The 20,016-nt window shown below is 43.0% G+C and overlaps 1 protein-coding gene across 2 annotated transcripts in view; it reads left to right on the forward strand.

The window, feature by feature from the left end:
- Positions 1 to 20,016, forward strand: part of TPRG1 (tumor protein p63 regulated 1) — an 87,248-nt gene that overhangs the window by 31,943 nt on the left and 35,289 nt on the right. The window contains exons 3-6 of one of the 2 annotated variants that reach the window (XM_058188807.1): positions 343 to 662; positions 3,093 to 3,343; positions 13,307 to 13,517; positions 14,296 to 14,387. In XM_058188807.1, coding sequence (XP_058044790.1) covers positions 13,350 to 13,517; positions 14,296 to 14,387 — 260 coding nt within the window. In that variant the 5' untranslated portion in view covers positions 343 to 662; positions 3,093 to 3,343; positions 13,307 to 13,349. Of the gene's footprint in view, positions 1 to 342; positions 663 to 3,056; positions 3,344 to 13,306; positions 13,518 to 14,295; positions 14,388 to 20,016 lie in introns of those variants that run through there. The other variant, XM_058188808.1, reaches the window with a different exon arrangement.

Below are 20,016 nucleotides of genomic sequence, written 5' to 3' on the forward strand. Positions count from 1 at the left end.
TGCATTCTCTTCTTCTCTTCCGCATTCTCTTCTTCTCTTTTCTCTTCTGCATTCTCTTCTTCTCTTCTGCATTCTCTTCTTCTCTTCTGCATTCTCTTCTTCTCTTCTGCATTCTCTTCTTCTCGTTCTACTCTACTCTATTTCATCTCATCTCTTGTCTTCTACACACACACACACACACACACCAATATTAATGACTGTCCATTTTGAATACATGGCGGAAAGTCGAAACTTGAGAGTTCACGAGGCCGATGCTCCATGGAACAAAACCGTGACCGAATGTGGACCTTCCGCCTTCGGATTCAGCATCTCATATTAACTTGTCTTCTATCTTCTCTTAAGAAACATCGCGCTCAGCCGTGGACGTGTTGGGCTCCGTCGTAAGTCGAGGACACCCTTGCATAGACCCGGCGATGTCACCCCATTTAACCTGCACTTATCTCTCCAACCTTTCCATCGATGCTGGCTTCCTGCCTTCCCTCCCTCCCTCCCTTCTGGAACAGGATCTGCTGGCAAACAACGCCGAATAAGCAAAGAGGAGCCGGTGAGATCAGCTTATATCCTCCGCTACTTCATCCTAATGAGCTGGCTCACATCCTGCCCTCCTGGTCTCCTTCGCCAGCGTTGGACCAGCCTGTGCTGCATGGTTGAGGTTCTTCAAGGTAGGACCTCCCAGGTGAAGGACTCGGATGATTTCCTTGTGTGCGTGCGTGGGTGTGTGTCTAGGACAATTCTCCACGGCCATTTCGCCGCGGGACGAGAGTTACACCAACTTCAAAGGAACGGTGGGACAGAACCATTAAAGAAAGTTTGCCACAAGAGGGACGGAACGAATGAATGTGGATTTTTAAAAAAATTGTATTTATCATAAATAATTAAATAGAATCGTTAAAACTGTCCCGCGGTGAGTTTTCCCACGGCGAGTTGGCCGCAATGAGTTGGCTGTTGTGAGTTGGCCGTGACAAGGTGTCCCATATAATATAAAACACATAAAATATATAACAACTCCCCCTCCCCCTCAGGGGAATCCGTTTGCAGCTTATTGGGATGCAGAAGACCCTAAGGGGATGCCATCAATCCAAAGTCCCAAAGGTGCTTATTTTTCAGGAGGCAACTGGACTTTCTGGTTTTTCTTTTGAAGACATTTCGCTCCTCATCCCAGAAGCTTCTTCAGCTCTGACTGGATGGTGGGGAATGAAAGGATTAATACACATTGCAGACAACTGGTCATTTGCATCCTTTGAGAGGGTCATTGAGGCCACTTGGAGGTTTATCTGTGTCCTCAGGGTCACCTGAGTGGTGCAAATGGTTCCGGTAGTCTGCAATTTTTCCTCTGGAAATCCATTCCTGCTCCCACCCCATTCCAAGGCTCTTCATCCCAAATTGCGTAGCTAAAAGTCTGTAGAGATTCTCAGCCATCCAGGTCCTGGTTGTCCCAAAGGTGCTTTTTCAGGAGGCAACTGGACTTTCTAGTTTTTTTCTTCGAAGACGTTTCACTTCTCATCCCAGAAGCTTCTTCAGCTCTGACTGGATGGGGTGGAATGGAAGGATTTAAACTCCTTGCAGAGAGCTGGTCATTGGCATCCTTTGAGAGCATCATTGAGGCCACTTGGAGGTTTACCTGTGTGCTCAGGGTCACCTGAGCGGTGGAGTCCACAACACAATCCTTTCAGCAGTTCCAAAGAGGCTTCACACCCATTTGCACCACTCAGGTGATCCATCTGATCAAAATTTGGACGATTGGCAACCGGCAGGTAATTATGATGATTGCAGAATGCTGGGGTCGTGTGGTCATCATCTGAGACCTTCCCGGCCCCGTTTTCCAACAAGCAAAGTCAATTGTGTGTAGGGGGGGGTGGGAGAGCCTGACTTGCTTAACAACAGTGTGATTCACTTAACGACGGCAGCGATTAATAAGGCGGCTGTGAAGGGAACCCCGTTTCCCCGTTGACTTGGCTTTGTCAGAAGGTCACAAAAGGGGATCACGTGACACGCGCACACCCTGGGACACTGCGTCCCCGTCATAAATATGAGTCCGTCGCCAGGCGCCTGAATTTCGATCGCGTGGCCCTGGGGAGGCTGCAAGGGTCGTTCAGCGTGAAAAATGGTCTTAACTCACTTTTTTGCCATTGACGTCGTAACTTTGAATGGTCGCTAAATGAACTGCTGTAAGTCGAGAGGTATCTCTGTAAAGCTTGATTCTGGAGATGGGTAAATATGTCCCGTCTCACCCATCTTCCTTTGCAAACACCTCTGTCTTTGTGGGTTTCTCTATTTCTCTTTTATTTCTCTCCGTTTCTTTTTGTTTCTCTCTCTCTCTCTCTCCCTCTCTGTCTCTCTCGTTTCTCTGCCTGTCTGTCTCTTTCTCTTTCTTTCTCTCTCTCTTTCTCACTTATTCTCTCTCTCTCTGTTTCTCTTTCCCTCTCTCTCTGTTTCTCTTTTTCTCTCTGTCCTTCTCCCCTCTCTCCCTCTCCCTCTCTTTGTTTCTCTCTATTTCTCTTTCTCTCTGTCTGTCTCTTTCTCTCTCTTTCTCACTCATTCCCTCTCTCTCTCACTCATTCCCTCTCTCTCTCTGTTTCTCTTTCCTCTCTCTCTGTTTCTGGGTCTTCTCTCTGTCCCTCCCTCCTGTCTCTTTCTCACTCATTCTCTCTCGCTCTCTCCTTCTCTCTATGTGTGTTCTCTTCCTCTTTCTCTCTCTGTTTCTCTCTCTCTCCGTTTCTCTTTCCCTCTCTCTTTATTTCTCTGTTTCTCTCTTCCTCTCTCTCTTCCTCCCCCCTCTTCCCCCCTCTCTGTTTCTGGCTTTTCTCTCCCTCTCCCTCTCTCTCTCTCTCTCTCTCTCTCTCTCTCTCTCTCTTTCTCTCTCTCTCTTTCTCTCTCTGTCTGTCTCTTTCTCTCTCTTTCTTCTCCTCTCTCTCTGTTTTTGTTTTCTCTCCCTCTTTCTCTCTCTGTTTCTCTCTGTCTGTCTGTCTGCCCGTCTCTTTCTCTCTCTCTCTCTCTCTTTCTCATCATTCTCTCTCCTCCCTCTCTGTTCCTGTCTTTTCTCTCCCTCTTTCTCTCTCTGTTTCTCACTCTCTGTCTGTCTCTCTCTCCAGAGCTCCACCCTAGAAGCCAAACAGGGCGAACCTAACCGGATCTTCCCACTTCACGTGCCCACACCTACTGTGGACTTTACCTTTTCTGGGGCCTGGAGACCTGCCCAGGAAGGGCAAACCTCCCTCTCCGAGATCCCAGCCAATTTTCTTCCTTGCACTTCCTCATCCACCTGGCCCAACCTGTCAGTGAGGTTAACTGGCAGACAGACGGAGGAAGCTTGCAAGGAGCTGGCGCCACACACCTGAGGCAGGTAAGGGCCGCCGGATCTGTTCTCTTTGACTTGGCTCTCTGTGTGTGTATGGGGTGGGGTGCTACTACAAGGGAGGAGAGGGGCTGGTGAGGCTCACTCGTGGCTCTTTGCCCCCATTCCTGGGGTTGCTAGAGGAGTGCGGCAGGGACGGGCTTGACCAGCACATTGATCCAAGCCAGGATAAAAGTCCCAGGGCCAGCATGAGATAACTAACCACGCTAATGTTGGTTTGGGGGAATTGCTTTGTTTTAATAGCTTAGAGCAGGGTTTTTCAACCTTGGCAATTTGAGGTGGACGTCAATTCCCAGAATTCCCCAGCCAGCCATGACATCACTGTGGCTTGTTTGGCTGGCGAATTCTGGGAGTTGAATTCTTGGCTGGCTGAGGAATTCTGGGAGTTGAAGTCCACCATCTTCAAGTTGCCAAGGTTGGCTTCCTGAAGGATTCTGGGAGTTGAAGTCCACCCTCTTCGAGTGCCAAAGTTGTCTGGCTGAGGAATTCTGGGAGTTGAAGTCCACCATCTTCAAGTTGCCAAGGTTGGCTTCCTGAGGGATTCTGGGAGTTGAAGTTCACCCTCTTCGAGTGCCAAGGTTGGCTGGCTGAGGAATTCTGGGAGTTGAAGTCCACCATTTTCAAACTGGCAAGGCCAAGAAATATGGCTTAGCACGTTGAGTGTGACCAACTCTTTGCTGGCTCACGTGAGAGTGCAAACACAGGAAATCATTCATTCAGACCCACACGATGTGAAAAGGCAGTTGTTGGCTCAAACCCTGATTTTCTAGTGAATCCAAGCTGGGTAGCTGCATTATGGTTTGGTTGCTCTGTCGACATGACATTCTTATCTAGGTTTGTGTTTGCAGGAGTTCCAAGAAATTAGGCATTTTGCTACGCAAATCTTTTAGAGAAATGTTGGTCCGGTATCTCGATGTTTATTTCAATGTTCAGAAATAAATGTTCAAAAATAAACCCTTTTTGAGAATTGTCCAGGGACGTAAATGAATTAAAAACAAAGCAAAAACAGGCAGCAAAATTATATTGCAGAACTTTCTGATTGAGATGTTGCAGGTGAAATAAAGACCAGCAGATGTAGAATAGAATAGAATAGAATAGAATAGAATAGAATAGAATAGAATAGAATAGAATAGAATAGAATAGAATAGAATAGAATTTTTATTGGCCAAGTGTGATTGGACACACAAGGAATTTGTTTTGGTGCAGATGCTCTCAGTGTACATAAAAGAAAAGAAAAAGAAAGAAAGAAAATACCTTCATCAAAGGTACAACATTTACAACACAAATGATGGTCATAGGTTGCAATTTAACCCTTAGTGATAGCAACAAAAAGTTACAGTCATACAGTCATAAGTGGAAAGAGATTGGTGATGGGAATGATGAGAAGATTAATAGTAGTGCAGATTTAGTAAATAGTTTGACAATGTTGAGGGAATTAATTGTTTAGCAGAGTGATGGCCTTCGGGGAAAAACTGTTCTTGTGTCTAGTTGTTCTGGTGTACAATGCTCTATAGCATCGTTTTGAGGGTAGGAGTTGAAACAGTTTATGTCCTAGATGTGAGGGATCTGTAAATATTTTCACAGCCCTCTTCTTGATTCGTGCAGTATACAGGTCCTCAATGGAAGGCAGGTTGGTAGCCATAGTTGTTTCTGAAGTTCTAATTATCCTCTGAAGTCTGTGTCTATCTTGTTGGGTTGCAGAACCGAACCAGACAGTTATAGAGGTGCAAATGACAGACTCAATAATTGCTCTGTAGAACTGGATCAGCAGCTCCTTGGGCAGTTTGAGCTTTCTGAGTTGGCGCAGAAAGAACAGTCCTTTTTTGATGATGTTTTTGATTTTAGCTGTCCATTTTAGATCTTGTGATATGATAGAACCTAGAAATTTAAAGGTTTCTACTGTTGATACTGTGTTGTCTAGTATTGTGAGAGGTAGAAACATGGAAGGGTTTCTCCTAAAGTCTACCACCATTTCTACGGTTGTGAGTGTTTTCAGTTCCAGATTGTTTTGGTTGCACCACAAGGCTAGTCGTTCGACCTCTCGTCTATATGCGGATTCGTCATTGTCTCGAATGAGACCAATCACTGTTGTGTCATCTGTGAACTTCAGTAGCTTAACAGATGGATCGTTGGAAATGCAGTCATTGGTATACAGAGAGAAGAGAAGTGGGGAGAGCACACAGCCTTGGGGGGCCCCTTTGCTAATTGTACAGTATTTGATGTGATCTTGCTTAGCTTCACCTGCTGCTTCCTGTTTGTTAGGAAGCTTATGATCCACTTACAAGTCTGTTCCAGTACCTGTAGCTGGTTTAGCTTAGTTAGAAGAGTGTCTGGAATGATGGTATTGAATGCTGAACTAAAGTCTACAAAGAGGACCCTTGCATAGGTCTTCGGAGACTCAAGATGTTGTAAAATGTAATGCAGAGCTACTAATTTTGTAATATTTGTAATAATATTGTAAGATGTAATAATATTGTAAGATGTAGTCACAGTAGGCTACGTTTGGTTACGATGTTTCCCTGAAAATAAGCCCCCTGCCCAAATAAACCCTGCCCCGAAAATAAGCCCACCCTGAAAATATTTAACCACATGCACAGCCGGTCCCCACCATTTCCTCTGGTTAGGGCTAGGGAGACAGAGCTGGAAATCAGGTAAGATGCAAGAGGAGCCCCGTCTTGCTCCACGCGCCCCAAAATAATAAGACCTCCTCAAAAACAAGGCCAAGCGCTTATTTCAGGGTTCAAAAAAATATAAGACAGGGTGTTGTGTCTCGCTCGCTCCCCCTGCCGCAGCTGGGCCCCTCTTATCTCCTGCTGGACGCTGATAGTTCGGAAGAATGTCTGGCATGCCTCCAGCCTCCAGCCCTGGCACCATGCCCGGACAGGCCGAGCAAGACGAAGGGCCTGACGTGCCTTCAGCCCCCAGTCCTGGCACCATGCCCAGGCAAACGGAGCAACTAAACCCCTCCCCCATAGCATGTGAGCCTGAAGAATGTGAAGCCAGTCATGAGCTCAGATTACCAACAGCTGGAGGCTGGAGAGATCCGCGCTTCCGGAGAGTTGAGAGGCGATGTCAGCAAAAGGAAGGGAGGGGCAGGCCTGGATAAGTGCTGAGTCGTGGAGCCACACCCCATGGCCTATATAAAGGATCTGCTTTCTGGCATTCTCTGAGTCAGGCAAAGTCTACCTTGGATTGCTGAAGTCACTTCCTGGTCTCCTGCCTGCCCTGAGAACTTTGCTAGGACCTTGGCAGAACTGCAGAGGCACGCCTGATACGGACTTCCCCGACCTGGCCGTCAGCGGAGGAGTGGGACACGACACAGGGTCTTATTTCTGGGGAAACAAGGTAATATTAACCTTGCTTGTGATCATCATGGAAAACAGTAGCCAAGCAGGCAGAAAACTACTAGACTGTATTCACACAACACGTGCAACTGTATGCTATACATTCGTACAACCTGTTCGGCTAGCTAGCTTCCAGTTAATCCTGGTGAGCTTCTTTGTGGCTTGCAGTGCTGCACGGATCTCATTACATGCCCAGAATGTGGGTTAATTAAATCCAGGTCAAGGGGGTTGTGTGAATATAATCTCTGTGAAATGTTGGCCACCGTTACTGTGGTCAAACAGTCCTCGGCTTAACAACAGTTCGTTTTGTGACCATTTGAAAAAAGTGACTTAGGACCGTTTTTCACATTTACGACAGTTGTAGCATCTCCTTCCCATTTCCTGGCCCTCGTCTTCTTTTCTGAATAGAAGTGTTGCGTTCTCACACAGGCCGTCTCAGCCAGGATTCCTGGCAAATCATAACCTCGTTTCGCTGGAATCGGGAAAAGAAACAGAGCTGGCAGGAATGTTGATCACTTCCACGGAGCTGGCTGCAAAGTTGTCTGAACACCGCAGGAGAAGGGCCCATGTCTTGGCAGATGGTTCATGGGGACTAGAAACTCAGTAGTCATTGGAAAACGAATTATCTGTTATAGGAGTCTTCCCTAGCCTTTCCATCCGCCCTCCTCAAGGGACTGACTTTCTAAAATTCTCATCGAGGGTTGGGAGTTGAGGTTAACTCTCTCTGGAGGGCACCAGCTTGAGAAAAAACACTTCGAAGCAAATTGGGCTTCACAATCACACATGACCACAAAAAAAGTGTTGTTGTTTTTTTTGTGGTAAATATTGTACCTTAATGAACGTATCTTTTATTTTATGTACACTGAGAGCATATGCACCAAGACAAATTCCTTGTGTATCTAATCACACTTGGCCAATAAAAAATTCTATTCTATTCTATTCTATTCTAAAAGAGGAGGGTCAGCTTATTCTCCAAAGCCCCTGAAGTCAGGAGAAGAAGCAACAGATGGAAACCAATCAAGGAGAGAAGCAACCTGGAACTAAGGAGGAGAGGACAATTAACCAGTGGAACAGCCTGCCACCAGAAGTTGTGGGTGCTCCATCACTGGAGGCTTTTAAGAAGAGATTGGACAGCCATTTGTCTGAAATGGTATAGGGTCTCTAGCTTGAGCAGGAGACCCTACTAGAAGACCTTGAAGGTCCCTTCCAACTCTCTTATTCTGAAGTAGCTGATGACATCAATGCCAAAAGAACTAAAAAGCCAGGCTGTTTTGCTTTTGGGAACATTTTGTATGTGTGTGTTTGTGTGTGTTGCAATCTGATCTCGAGGCTCTCCAACGCAGGAATTTCAATGAAGAGGAGGATGGCTTTATGTAAATAAATTAAAGATAAAAAAACTGGCTCCCAACCACGGGAATTCAGAGGCCGCAGATTAAGTGCATCTGATAAATTGTGTTCTTTTTTCCCATTAAGGGAAATTGGAGCTCTTCCAGGCGGGGCCCTCTTTCAAATTCGCTGGCTGTCAGTTCGCTTTTGTGCCTGGGCTTTAAAAGTTGGGTTAAAAGAAAAGAGAGCTGGGCCTGACCGGCCACAACAGGATTGTAGAGGACACGTAAGAACATCCATTTTTTTTACTGGACGGTCATCGGCCAAATAGAACAAGACCCCTGGACAACATTTGGACAGGGTTTTGCTGGACAAGACAGTAATGAGCTGATGGTGAGAACGGTTAATTGCCTGCCGGACGAAGCTTTCCGAGAATTGCGCAAATGATCTCACCAGCGGTGGGAAAACCAGCTTTCTCTCTCCAGCCTTCAATTAATCCTCCCCAAGGACCTCAGTTTGTGTGCACAGACCCTCATCTAGGAATAATAATAATAATAATAATAATAATAATAATAATAACAACAACAACAACAACAACAATAACAATAACAATAATAATAATATTTTTAATAATATTAAAATTATTATTAATAATTCGGTTCTGCAACCCAACAAGAAAAACACAGACTTCAGAGGATAATTAGAACTGCAGAAAAAATAATTGCCACCAACCTGCCTTCCATTGAGGACCTGTATACTGCACCAATCAAGAAGAGGGCCGTGAAAATATTTACAGACCCCTCGCATCCTGGACATAAACTGTTTCAACTCCTACCCTCAAAACGACGCTATAGAGCACTGCACACCAGAACAACTAGACACAAGAACAGTTTTTTCCCGAAGGCCATCACTCTGCTAAACAAATAATTCCATCAACACTGTCAGACTATTTACTGAATTTGCACTACTATTAATCTTCTCATCATTCCCATCACCAATCTCTTTCCACTTATGACTGTATGACTGTAACTTTGTTGCTGGCAATCCTTATGATTTATATTGATATATTGACCATCAATTGTATTGTAAATGTTGTACCTTGATGAATGTATCTTTTCTTTTATGTACACTGAGAGCATATGCACCAAGACAAATTCCTTGTGTGTCCAATCACACTTGGCCAATAAAAATTCTATTCTATTCTATTCTATTCTATTCTATTCTATTCTATTCTATTCTATTCTATTCTATTCTATTCTAATCATCATCATCATCATCATCATCATCATCATCATCATCATCATCATAATCTGATTAAAAGCTAGACACGACCGAGTTGCTAAATTAATCCACTGGTCATTATGTAAAAAATACGACTTGCCTGTATCCAAAATGTCATGGGAATATAAAGTGGAAAAAGTTATAGAAAATGAGAAAGTGAAGATCTTGTGGGACTTTCGAATACAGACGGATTGTCACTTGGAACACAACACACCAGATATTATAGTTGTCGAAAACCGAAACGTACAATTTATTGACATAGTGGTACCAGGAGATGCCAGAGTCAAAGAAAAAGAACTGGAAAAAATCATGAAATATCGCGACCTGGCCATCGAAACTACATGGCTATGGATGAAACATGTAACAGTGATACCCATTGTCATCGGGGCACTTGGTACCATGTCCAAGAATTTTACAAGACACATCAAGAAACTGCAGCTTCCTGCAATAACACCAGCGGAACTGCAAAAAACTGCGCTACTCGGAACATCATACATTTTAAGAAGGTATTTGGTTGATATCTAGGATTCTGGCAGCAACCCTATACATTGTAAGCCGCCCTGAGTCTTCGGAGAAGGGCGGGATATAAATGTAAACAACCCCCCCCCCCAAAAAAAACCCGTATCAACCATCAGCACCAGTCAATGGTATTTGTGATGCATTTTTGAATGTTCAGTTGACTGAGTTTCATTTTTAATGAATAAAGTAAATAATAATAATAATCTGATTAAAAGCTAGACACGACCGAGTTGCTAAATGAATCCACTGGTCATTATGTAAAAAATACCACTTGCCTGTACCCAAAATGTCATGGGAACATAAAGTGGAAAAGTTATAGGAAATGAGAAGGTGAAGATCTTGTGGGACTTCCAAATACAGACAGATCGTCACTTGGAACACAACACACCAGATATTATAGTTGTTGAAAACCGAAACGTACAATTTACTGACATTGTGGTACCAGGAGATGCCAGAGTCAAAGAAAAAGAACTGGAAAAAATCATGAAATATCGCGACCTGGCCATCAAAACTACATGGCTATGGATGAAACATGTAACAGTGATGCCCATTGTCATCAGGGCACTTGGTACCATGTCCAAGAATTTTATAAGATACATCAAAAAATTGCAGTTTCCTGCAATAACACCAGTGGAACTGCAAAAAACTGCGCTACTCAGAACATCATACATTTTAAGAAGGTACTTGGTTGATACCTAGGACGCTGGCAGCAACCCGTATCAACCATTAGCACCAGTCAATGGTATTTGTGATGCATTTTTTAATGTTCAGTTGACTGAGTTTCATGTTTAATGAACAAAGGAGATAATAACAACATCAACAGAATAACAGAGTAATAACAGTCCAACCCACCATCAAAGCATTGGTTTAATTGGTTGTCTACTAAAGTCTGCCAACACCCTAGACGATAAGCAGAGTCAATATGTGAGATGGGCGGTTATACAAATGTAATAATTAACTAAAGGAAAACATGGAGGCAAAATTGCATGATGCTGTCGTGATATTTTGCTTAATGGGCAAAAGGGAAGATGTCAGCTTTTGCTGATATGTGATTTTTTCCCTCTAGACCACAGCGGTGCTTAGCAATGGCGTTGCCAATCCCAGAACTGTGGTCATTAAGTGAGGACTATTTGGACTGCTGTAAGTGGACGCGTTACCATAAACCAGCTGCAATACCATGGAGTTCAACCTGGATTGATATTGGGCTCATCATGCTGCTTGGTAGGGTGAAGGTGTTATGATAAGCAGTGAGGTGCTACTTAGAATAGAATAGAATAGAATTTTATTGGCCAAGTGTGATTGGACACACAAGGAATTTGTCTTGGTGCATTAGGCTCAGGACTCTTCAATATCTTCATAAACGAGATAGATGAGGGACTAGAAGGGGAACTCACCAAATCTGCAGATGATACTAAGCTGGCAGGAATAGCCAACACCCTAGAAGATAGGGCTCCAGATCCAGATGGATCTTTATTTATTTTATTTATTTTGTCACACAGTATATATAAGCATAAGTATGAAATAACTATACAATATATAAGCATATATATGAGTATGTAATAACTATATTAATTGGATATAACAAAAGGAAACAATAGGACAGGAATGGAAGGCACGTTGGTGCTCTTATGCACGCCCCTTACGGACCTCTTAGGAATGGGGTGAGGTCAATAGTAGATATTTATTTATTTATTTATTTTGTCGCACAGTATATATAAGCATAAGCATGAAATAACTATACAATATATAAGCATATATAAAAGCATGAGTATGTAATAACTATATTAATTGGATATAATGAAAGGAAACAATAGGACAGGAACGGTAGGCACGCTGGTGCTCTTATGAACGCCCCTTACAGACCCTCTTAGGAATGGGGTGAGGTCAATGGTAGACAGTTTTTGGTTGAAGCTTTGGGGATTTAGGGAAGAGACCACAGAGTCTGGTAGTGCATTCCAGGCATTAACAACTCTGTTACTGAAGTCATATTTTCTGCAATCAAGATTGGAGAATTAAGCTTAATTAAGCTTAAATCTATTGTTTGTTTGTGTATTGTTGCAATTGAAGCTGAAGTAGTCTTCGACAGGAAGGACTTTGTAATAGATGATTCTATGAGTTAAACTCAGGTCATGTTGAAGGCGGCGGAGTTCTAAATTTTCTAAACCCAGGACTTCAAGTCTGGTGGCATAAGGTATTTTGTTGTAATCAGAGGAGTGGCGAACTCTTCTTGTAAAATATTTATTTATTTATTTATTATTTATTTATTATTCAAATTTATATACCGCCCTGTCTCCCAAAGGACTCAGGGCGGTTCACAGGCATATAAAACATCAATATACAAATTAAAATAATCATTAAAAAACTTATTCTAATGCCCCAATTATTAAAAATAGAAATATAAATAGTAAAATCAATTTAAAACCCCTATAAATTTAAAATCTAAGCCAGTCCTGCACAGATGAATAAATGTGTCTTGAGCTCGCGACGGAAGGTTCGGAATATTTCTGGACACGTTCAATTATTGATGACAGAAATGTGGTCTGGGTTCCAAACAGTCGAGCTGTATTATTCAAGAATTGGTCTAGCAAATGTTTTATATGCTCTGTCACATATCTTGACAGACTTGAACCCTGGGCCCTTTCTAACAAAATGAAATTCAATGTAGAGAAGAATAAAGTCTTACACTTAAGCAAGAAAAACCAAAAGGACACATATAAACTGAGGGAAACCAGGCTTAATAGCGGTAACTGTGGGAAAGATCTTGGAGTCTTAGTGGATAATCAGCTAAATATGAGCCAGCCGTGTGCAGCGGCAGCCAAAAAAGCCAATGCAATCCTAAATTGCATTAAGAGAGGGATACAGTCAAGATCAAGGGAGGTCCTAATACCACTTTATAATGCCTTGGTAAGGCCACACTTGGAATACTGCATCCAGTTTTGGTCACCACACTATAAAAAAAGATGTTGAGACTCTAGAAAGAGTGCAGAGAAGAGCAACCAGGATGATGAGGGGACCAGAGGTTAAAACCTACGATGAAGAGTTGCAGGAACTGAGCCTGGCTAGTCTAGTGATGAGAAGGAGCAGGGGAGACAGGATAGCATCTTCCAATATTTGAGGGGCTGACAGAGAGGAGGAAGGGGGTCAAGCTGTTTTCCAAAGCACCCGAAGGCCAGACAAGGAATAAAATGGATGGAAACTGATTAAGGAGAGATTCAACCTAGAAATAAGGAGAAATTTCCTGACAGTGAGAGCAAGCAAGTGTAGGAACAGGAAGCGTTGGACCTTAGGCACGGTTGAAGAAGTCAAGATAGCAGCCACAACCGAGTGATTGAAACCCCACCTCTTTAAGAGGGGAGTTTGACCACCTGATTGCAGCTGCCGTCTTGAAGTAAAGCCCACCCATCCTAACCTCCTACCTGATGCAACTGATAAAGGGGGGTAGGTGGCCGTTGATGTAATCCTGGATTGCTTTTGTCTTAAGGCGGCCAGCCAGAGGAACCAACCACCAGGTCCAGACTTCAGACATGGAGAAAGAGATGGAAGAGAAGGACGAAGGCTCTTCTCGACGGGCCGAAGTTTCTCCCCAACCCAAGGCCAGCTTCCCCGCCCAATCGCCGTCCAACTCCAGGACCCTGCTGTACCCCCAGCGTCATGCCAATTCGTACGATTCCAGGAAGTATTTTGTAACAAGGGTGAGTCAACTCAGCCACTTTGGGTGGGGGTCTCCGTCATGGGGTTGGCTAGGATGGTCATGACATGCCCGTCACTCTGGTGGCTTCTTCAGCAAGATCTTCCTTGACTCAGGAAGGGACAGAATCAGAGGTGAAATGATCCTGGTTCAGACAGGATCATCCGATCCGGTAGCGATGGCAGCAGGTGGTTCTATTATTCTATGTTTTAACCAAAATATGAGATTTTTTTTAAATCGGGGGTGGGGGGGTGAATTAGATGGTGTGAATGCTACAACCATCTCAGTCCCAAGTATCTGCACACTGAGCTACAGAAGGTGAGATCATATCCAACCAGAAAGAGTTTACTACTGGTATTCGTAAATTTACCTCTTCTCAAAGTTGAGAAGAGGAGGAGTGGGGTGCCCATGAATGACTCCTGGCTTCTCTCCTCATCAGTGAGAGACAAGCCATCTTCACCAGAGCCTGCAGACTCGATTTTTCTTCTCAAATGGTGTCCATTCCTCCACGACAGGTGGGTTAGAGACAGGTGGGGACCCCTCGGAGGCTGGAGCAAGGGTCTCCAACCTTGGCAACTTTAAGACTTGTGGACTTCAACTCCCAACCAGCAAAGCCAGCAGAAGCAAAGCTGGCTGAGGAATTCTGGGAGTTGAAGTCCACAAGTCTTAAAGTTGCCAAGGTTGGAGACCCCTGGGCTGGAGGGACAGAGAAGGGGATGTAGGAGGAATCCAAAATCACATTGTGGCTTTTACCATCTTCCTCTTCCTCCTCTCCATTTTAGCCGGGAGCCTTCGATCAAGCTATGGAGGATCTCAAGACCCATCTGGCGGCAAACAAGGGAGAGGTGGCTCACAGCTTCTGGCTACTCACCGAGTAAGCTCTATGGAGGTCTTTTTGTTGTTATTTGTGCTTCTCTATAACCACAGACTTGTTCAAGCTAAATTAAGCCCCATGAAGGTAAAAAGGATGTTGAGACTCTAGAAAGAGTGCAGAGAAGAGCAACAAAGATGATTAGGGGACTGGAGGCTAAAACATATGAAGAACGGTTGCAGGAACTGGGCATGTCTAGTTTAATGAAAAGAAGGACCAGGGGAGACATGATAGCAGTGTTCCAATATCTCAGAGGTTGCCACAAAGAAGAGGCAGTCAAGCTGTTCTCCAAAGCACCTGAGGGCAGGAGAAGAAGCAATGGGTGGAAACTGATCAAGGAAAGAAGCAACTTAGAACTAAGGAGAAATTTCCTGACAGTTAGAACAATTAATCAGTGGAACGAGTTCCTGCAGAAGTTGTGAATGCTTCAACACTGGAAGTTTTTAAGAAGAGATTGGATAACCATTTGTCTGAAATGGTGTAGGGTTTCCTGCCTGGGCAGGGGGTTGGACTAGAAGACCTCCAAGGTCCCTTCCAACTCTGATATTCTTCTTCTTATTATTATTATTATTATTATTATAATAAGGTAGTCTGGCAATTATGAACATCAGTCACGATAGAAGTAAACACGTGACCATTTTATGACCTTTTCCGCAATGGTTATAAAGTAAAGGTGGAGTCTTTAAGCGAATCCACTCTTTGCTAACGGGCCATTTTTGAGCAGAGACTGGAAGTAAGCACATATCTCCTTGCAAAAACATCGAAAAGCAAAGTCAGCAGAGCCAAGTTTTACACCCGGGCAGGAAAAACCAGAAGGACAAACACAGATTAGGCAAAACCTGGTTCAAAACTAATAACTGTGGGAGGATCCTTGGAGTCAATCCCTTGAACATGAGACAGCCGCGTGCGGCGAGAGCCAAAAAAGGCTAATACAATCCTTGGTTGTACAAACAGAAGCATAGAATCAAGATCACTTGAAGGATTAGTTCCACTTTGTACAGCCTTAGTAAGGCCACACCTGGAATATTCCATCCCGTTTAGGTCATCACTCTACAAAAAAGAGGTTGAGACTTTGGAAAAAGTGCAGAGAAGAGCAACTAAGAGGATCAAAGGCCTGGAGACTAAAACATACGAGGAACGGTTGCAGGATTTGGGTTTGACCAGTCTAGAGAAAAGAAGGACTGGGGGGATATGATAGCAGTCTTCCAATATTTGAGGGACTGCCCCCCAAAAGAGGGGGACAATCTATTTTCCAAAGCACCTGAAGGCAGGACAAGAAACAATGGACAGAAACTCATCAAGGAGAGAAACAACCTAGAACTAAGGAGAAACTTCCTGACAGTGAGAACAATTAACCAGTGGAACAGCTTGCCTCCAGAACTTGTGGGTGCTTCAACCCTGGAGGTTTTTAAGAAGAGACTGGACAGTCACTGGTCTGAAATTGTATAGGGTCTCCTGCATGAGCAGGGGGAAGGACTAGAAGACCTCCAAGGTCCCTTCCAGCTCTATTCTGAAATGCTGGCAAGTTGTTCAGTGTTTGAGATGCAGTCATATGATCCAGGGGTGAAATTTAGCATGTTCTGACAGGTTCTGGGGAACCGGTAGCAGAAATTTTGAGTAGCTTGGAGAACTGGTAAATACCACCTCTGGCTGGCCCCACCCCATCTATTCTCTGCCTCCCGAGTCCCAGCTGATTGGGAGGAAATGGGGAAATTTGCAGTATCCTTCCCTTGCTACGCCCTCCAAGCCACGCCACAGCCATAGGACCGGTAGTAAAAAAAAATTGAATCCCACCACTGTGACGGTCGCATTGTCCTGGGGTCTTTTGATCCCCTTTCGTGACCTTCTGACAAGCAAAGTCTCAACGGGGGAGCCAGATTCACTTAACAACCGTGTTCCTGACTTAACATCTGCAGTGAATCACTTGACAGGACAGGTTGTAAAGTGGGGCAAAACTCACTTAACAGCGGTCTCGCTTAGCAATGGAAATTCTGGACTGGATTGTGGCTGTAATTCAAAGACAGCCTGTAGTAACAAAATAATGGCATGGTAACAATTATAACTGCTCTGAAATCAATAGGTATTCTGGAAATGAAGCAAACAGATGAATTTGGCACATCGATTAAGCAGATAATAGGAATGGTACCCTTATTTTGATAGACTAGAATAGAACGACAGAGTTGGAAGGGACCTTGGAGGTCTTCTAGTCCAACCCCCTGCTTAGGCAAAAACTCTACAGCACTTCAGACAAATGGTTATCTAAATATCTTCTTAAAAATTTCCAGTTTTGGAGCATTCACAACTTCTGCAGGCAAGTTGTTCCACTTATTGATTGTTCTAACTGTCAGGAAATTTCTTCTTAGTTCTAAGTTGCTTCTTTCTTTGATCAGTTTCCACCGGTTGCTTCTTGTTCTACCCTCAGGTGCTTTTATTTATTTATTTTGTCACAACATCATACAAAAAGATTATATAGTATATACACATATAAACATATATAGGAAGAAGAAAAGAAAAACAATAGGACAGGAACGGTAGGCACGTTTGTGCGCTTATGCACGCCCCTTATGGTCCTCTTAGGAATGGGGTGAGGTCAATAGTAGAAAGTTTTTGGTTAAAGCTGTTAGGATTATGGGAAGAGACCACAGAGTCAGGTAAAGTATTCCAAGCACTGATGATTCTGTTGCAGAAGTCGTATTTTCTGCAATCTAGATTAAAGCGGTTTACATTAAGCTTTGGAGAATAGTTTGACTCCCTCTTCTTTGTGGCCACCCCTGAGATATTGGAACACAGCTATCATGTCTCCCCTAGTCCTTCTTTTCGTTAAACTAGATATACCCAATTCCAGCACTCGTTCATCGTATATTTGAGCCTCCAGCCCCCTAATCCTCTTCGTTGCTCTTCTCTGCACTCTTTCTAGAGTCTCAGCATCTTTTTTACATCGTGGCAACCAAAACTGGATGCAGAATTCCAAGTGTGGCCTTACCATGGCCTTATAAAATGGCATTAACACTTCATATTTCTGAACTTTTCAGTTCAGAAGACCTGAACTGAACTGAAGAGGCTTCTTGGCTGAGAAGCAAAATGTTTTCAAGGAAAAAAACACACAAGAAAGTCCATTTACCTTTTGGAAAAACTGGATTGTACCCATTGGAACAATCGTGACCTGGAGGATGGAGAATCTCCATAGACACCCCGTGTTGACTGCACTGATACAAACAGACACAAAGATACACAAACCTGTTTTGTTCAGTTTATAAATCTGAAGGATTGGAGGAGAGAATGGGTGATTTATTTAATGCCTGCTTTAGTCTTCCTTCCTTCCTTCTTGCTCTTCTTTTAATGGGTCTCTTTCCGATTCTGTCCGTTACTCTAAAATTAAATTCTGCCTTCTTTCGGGATATTTGTTTATTGTTGTTGTTGTTGTTGTTGTTGTGATGAATAGAACCTTGGCTTGTACCCTAATCATCCCTAAAACTGCCTTACGCTCAGTAGGAAATTTTTAAAAATTGAATTTCAACACTTTCCTCCTCTAGGGGCTGCCGAAAATAGTCACTTCTGTTTACGTTGCAGAAATTATTTAATTGTCAATTCCCGCAAGCTCAAACATTATTATATATAACAGGAGAGAATTTCTTTAATAAAGTTTCTTGCAGGCTGTAGATATTTATTTTCCTGTATTGCCACCTAGAGGACACAAGGAGAATTGCACCCTAGCCCTGCTTGAATTATTACGCTTCCTACTTTTGGGGCAACTTCAGCCACTTTTACAATAGAATAGAATAGAATAGAATTTTTATTGGCCAAGTGTGATTGGACACACAAGGAATTTGTCTTGGTGCATATGCTCTCAGTGTACATAAAAGGAAAGATACGTTCATCAAGGTACAACATTTACAACACAATTGATGGTCAATATAATAATAATAATAATAATAATAATAATAATAATAATAATAATAATAATAATAATAATAATAATAATAATAATAATAATAATAATAATAATAATTTAATTTGTGTACCGCCCTTCTCCCGAAGGACTCAGGGTGGTTTACAGCCAAAATAAAATACAGCAACAACACGTACAATACTAAAAACAAACATTAAAAAACTTATTTAATTTGGCCCAATATTAAAATACAATCAACCCTATAAAATTAATAAAAATTACAAACCCATAAAATAAGCTAAAAATTTAAAAAATTCAAGCCAATATATCAATATAAATCATAAGGATTGCCAGCAACAAAGTTACAGTCATACAGTCATAAGTGGAAAGAGATTGGTGATGGGAACTATGAGAAGATTAATAGTAGTGCAGATTTAGTGAATAGTCTGAGAGTGTTGATGGAATGATTTGTTTAGCTGAGTGATGGCCTTCGGGAAAAAACTGTCCTTGTGTCTAGTTGTTCTGGTGTGCAGTGCTCTATAGCGTCGTTTTGAGGGTAAGAGTTGAAACAGTTTATGTCCAGGATGCGAGGGATCTGCAAATATTTTCACGGCCCTCTTCTTGATTCGTGCAGTATACAGGTCCTCAATGGAAGGCAGGTTGATAGCAATTATTTTTTCTGCAATTCAGTCCTAATTCTCCTCTGAAGTCTGTGTCTTTCTTGTTGGGTTGCAGAACCGAACCAGACAGTTATAGAGGTGCAAATGATGTGAAATGTTTTAAGATGTGAAAACTTCAACTCCCAAAATCCCCTTGTGAGCTGGGGAATTCTGGGGGTTGAAGTCCACGTGTCTTGAAAGTGGCTGAGATTGGAAAACTCTGATCGGCCGTAAATAAATTCAAGATAATTTTTGAACTAGAAGTCCTCCAAGGTCCCTGTCCAAGGTGTTATTCTGTTATAATGAAAAATGCAAATTCCCACATCCTTCGTTACTCTTGGACCTTGACAAGGATTGTACACTGGATGAAAACTAACCACCTAGAACTAAGGAGAAATTTCCTTACTATGAACAATGAACCAATGGAACTGCTTCCCTCCCGAAGTTGTGGGTGCTCAATTACTGGAGATTTTAAATAAGAGATTGGACAGCCATTTGTCTGAAACAGTACAGGGTCCCCTGTGTGAGCATGGGGTTCGACTAGAAGACCTCCAAGGTCCCTTCCAACTCAGTGATTCTATATTCAGTTGACGCTCCACCTGGTTTTTAATGTGCCAGGCATGCAAAATTAGGTGGAGCTTCAATTCGATGCTTGCAATTGTCATGTTGACTTTTTTTAACCCTGGCTGACCACATTAGTCCCTGGGCTAAATTCCCATAATGCAGTGAAACCTGAATTTATTACTCAACGGACTTTAAATCCATCGGATTTATGTTTCCATCCACGTATCGCCTTAATAATGAACATACAAGATCTCTTCAAATCTCTCTGTTACTCTGTGTTTTGTTGTTGGAAGAAATATCCACCTGGTTCAGTTCCAAGCCGGGAGAAAAACACTGGAAACATGGAGGCTGTTTGGAAAAATGGTTTAATGATGAAGCAGAACCACATGGAGTTGGCAGTGGGGGAGGGTTTATACCTTCTCTTGGGCTTTGCACTTGAGCTTCCTGTTCCTGTGCAAGAACATGCATCCTAATGGCTGTTGTCAGACTCCCATGGGGCCATGTAGGGGTCATGTTTGTC

The sequence above is a fragment of the Ahaetulla prasina genome, chromosome 6 (assembly GCF_028640845.1).
Source record: "Ahaetulla prasina isolate Xishuangbanna chromosome 6, ASM2864084v1, whole genome shotgun sequence".
NCBI classification, from domain to species: domain Eukaryota; kingdom Metazoa; phylum Chordata; class Lepidosauria; order Squamata; family Colubridae; genus Ahaetulla; species Ahaetulla prasina.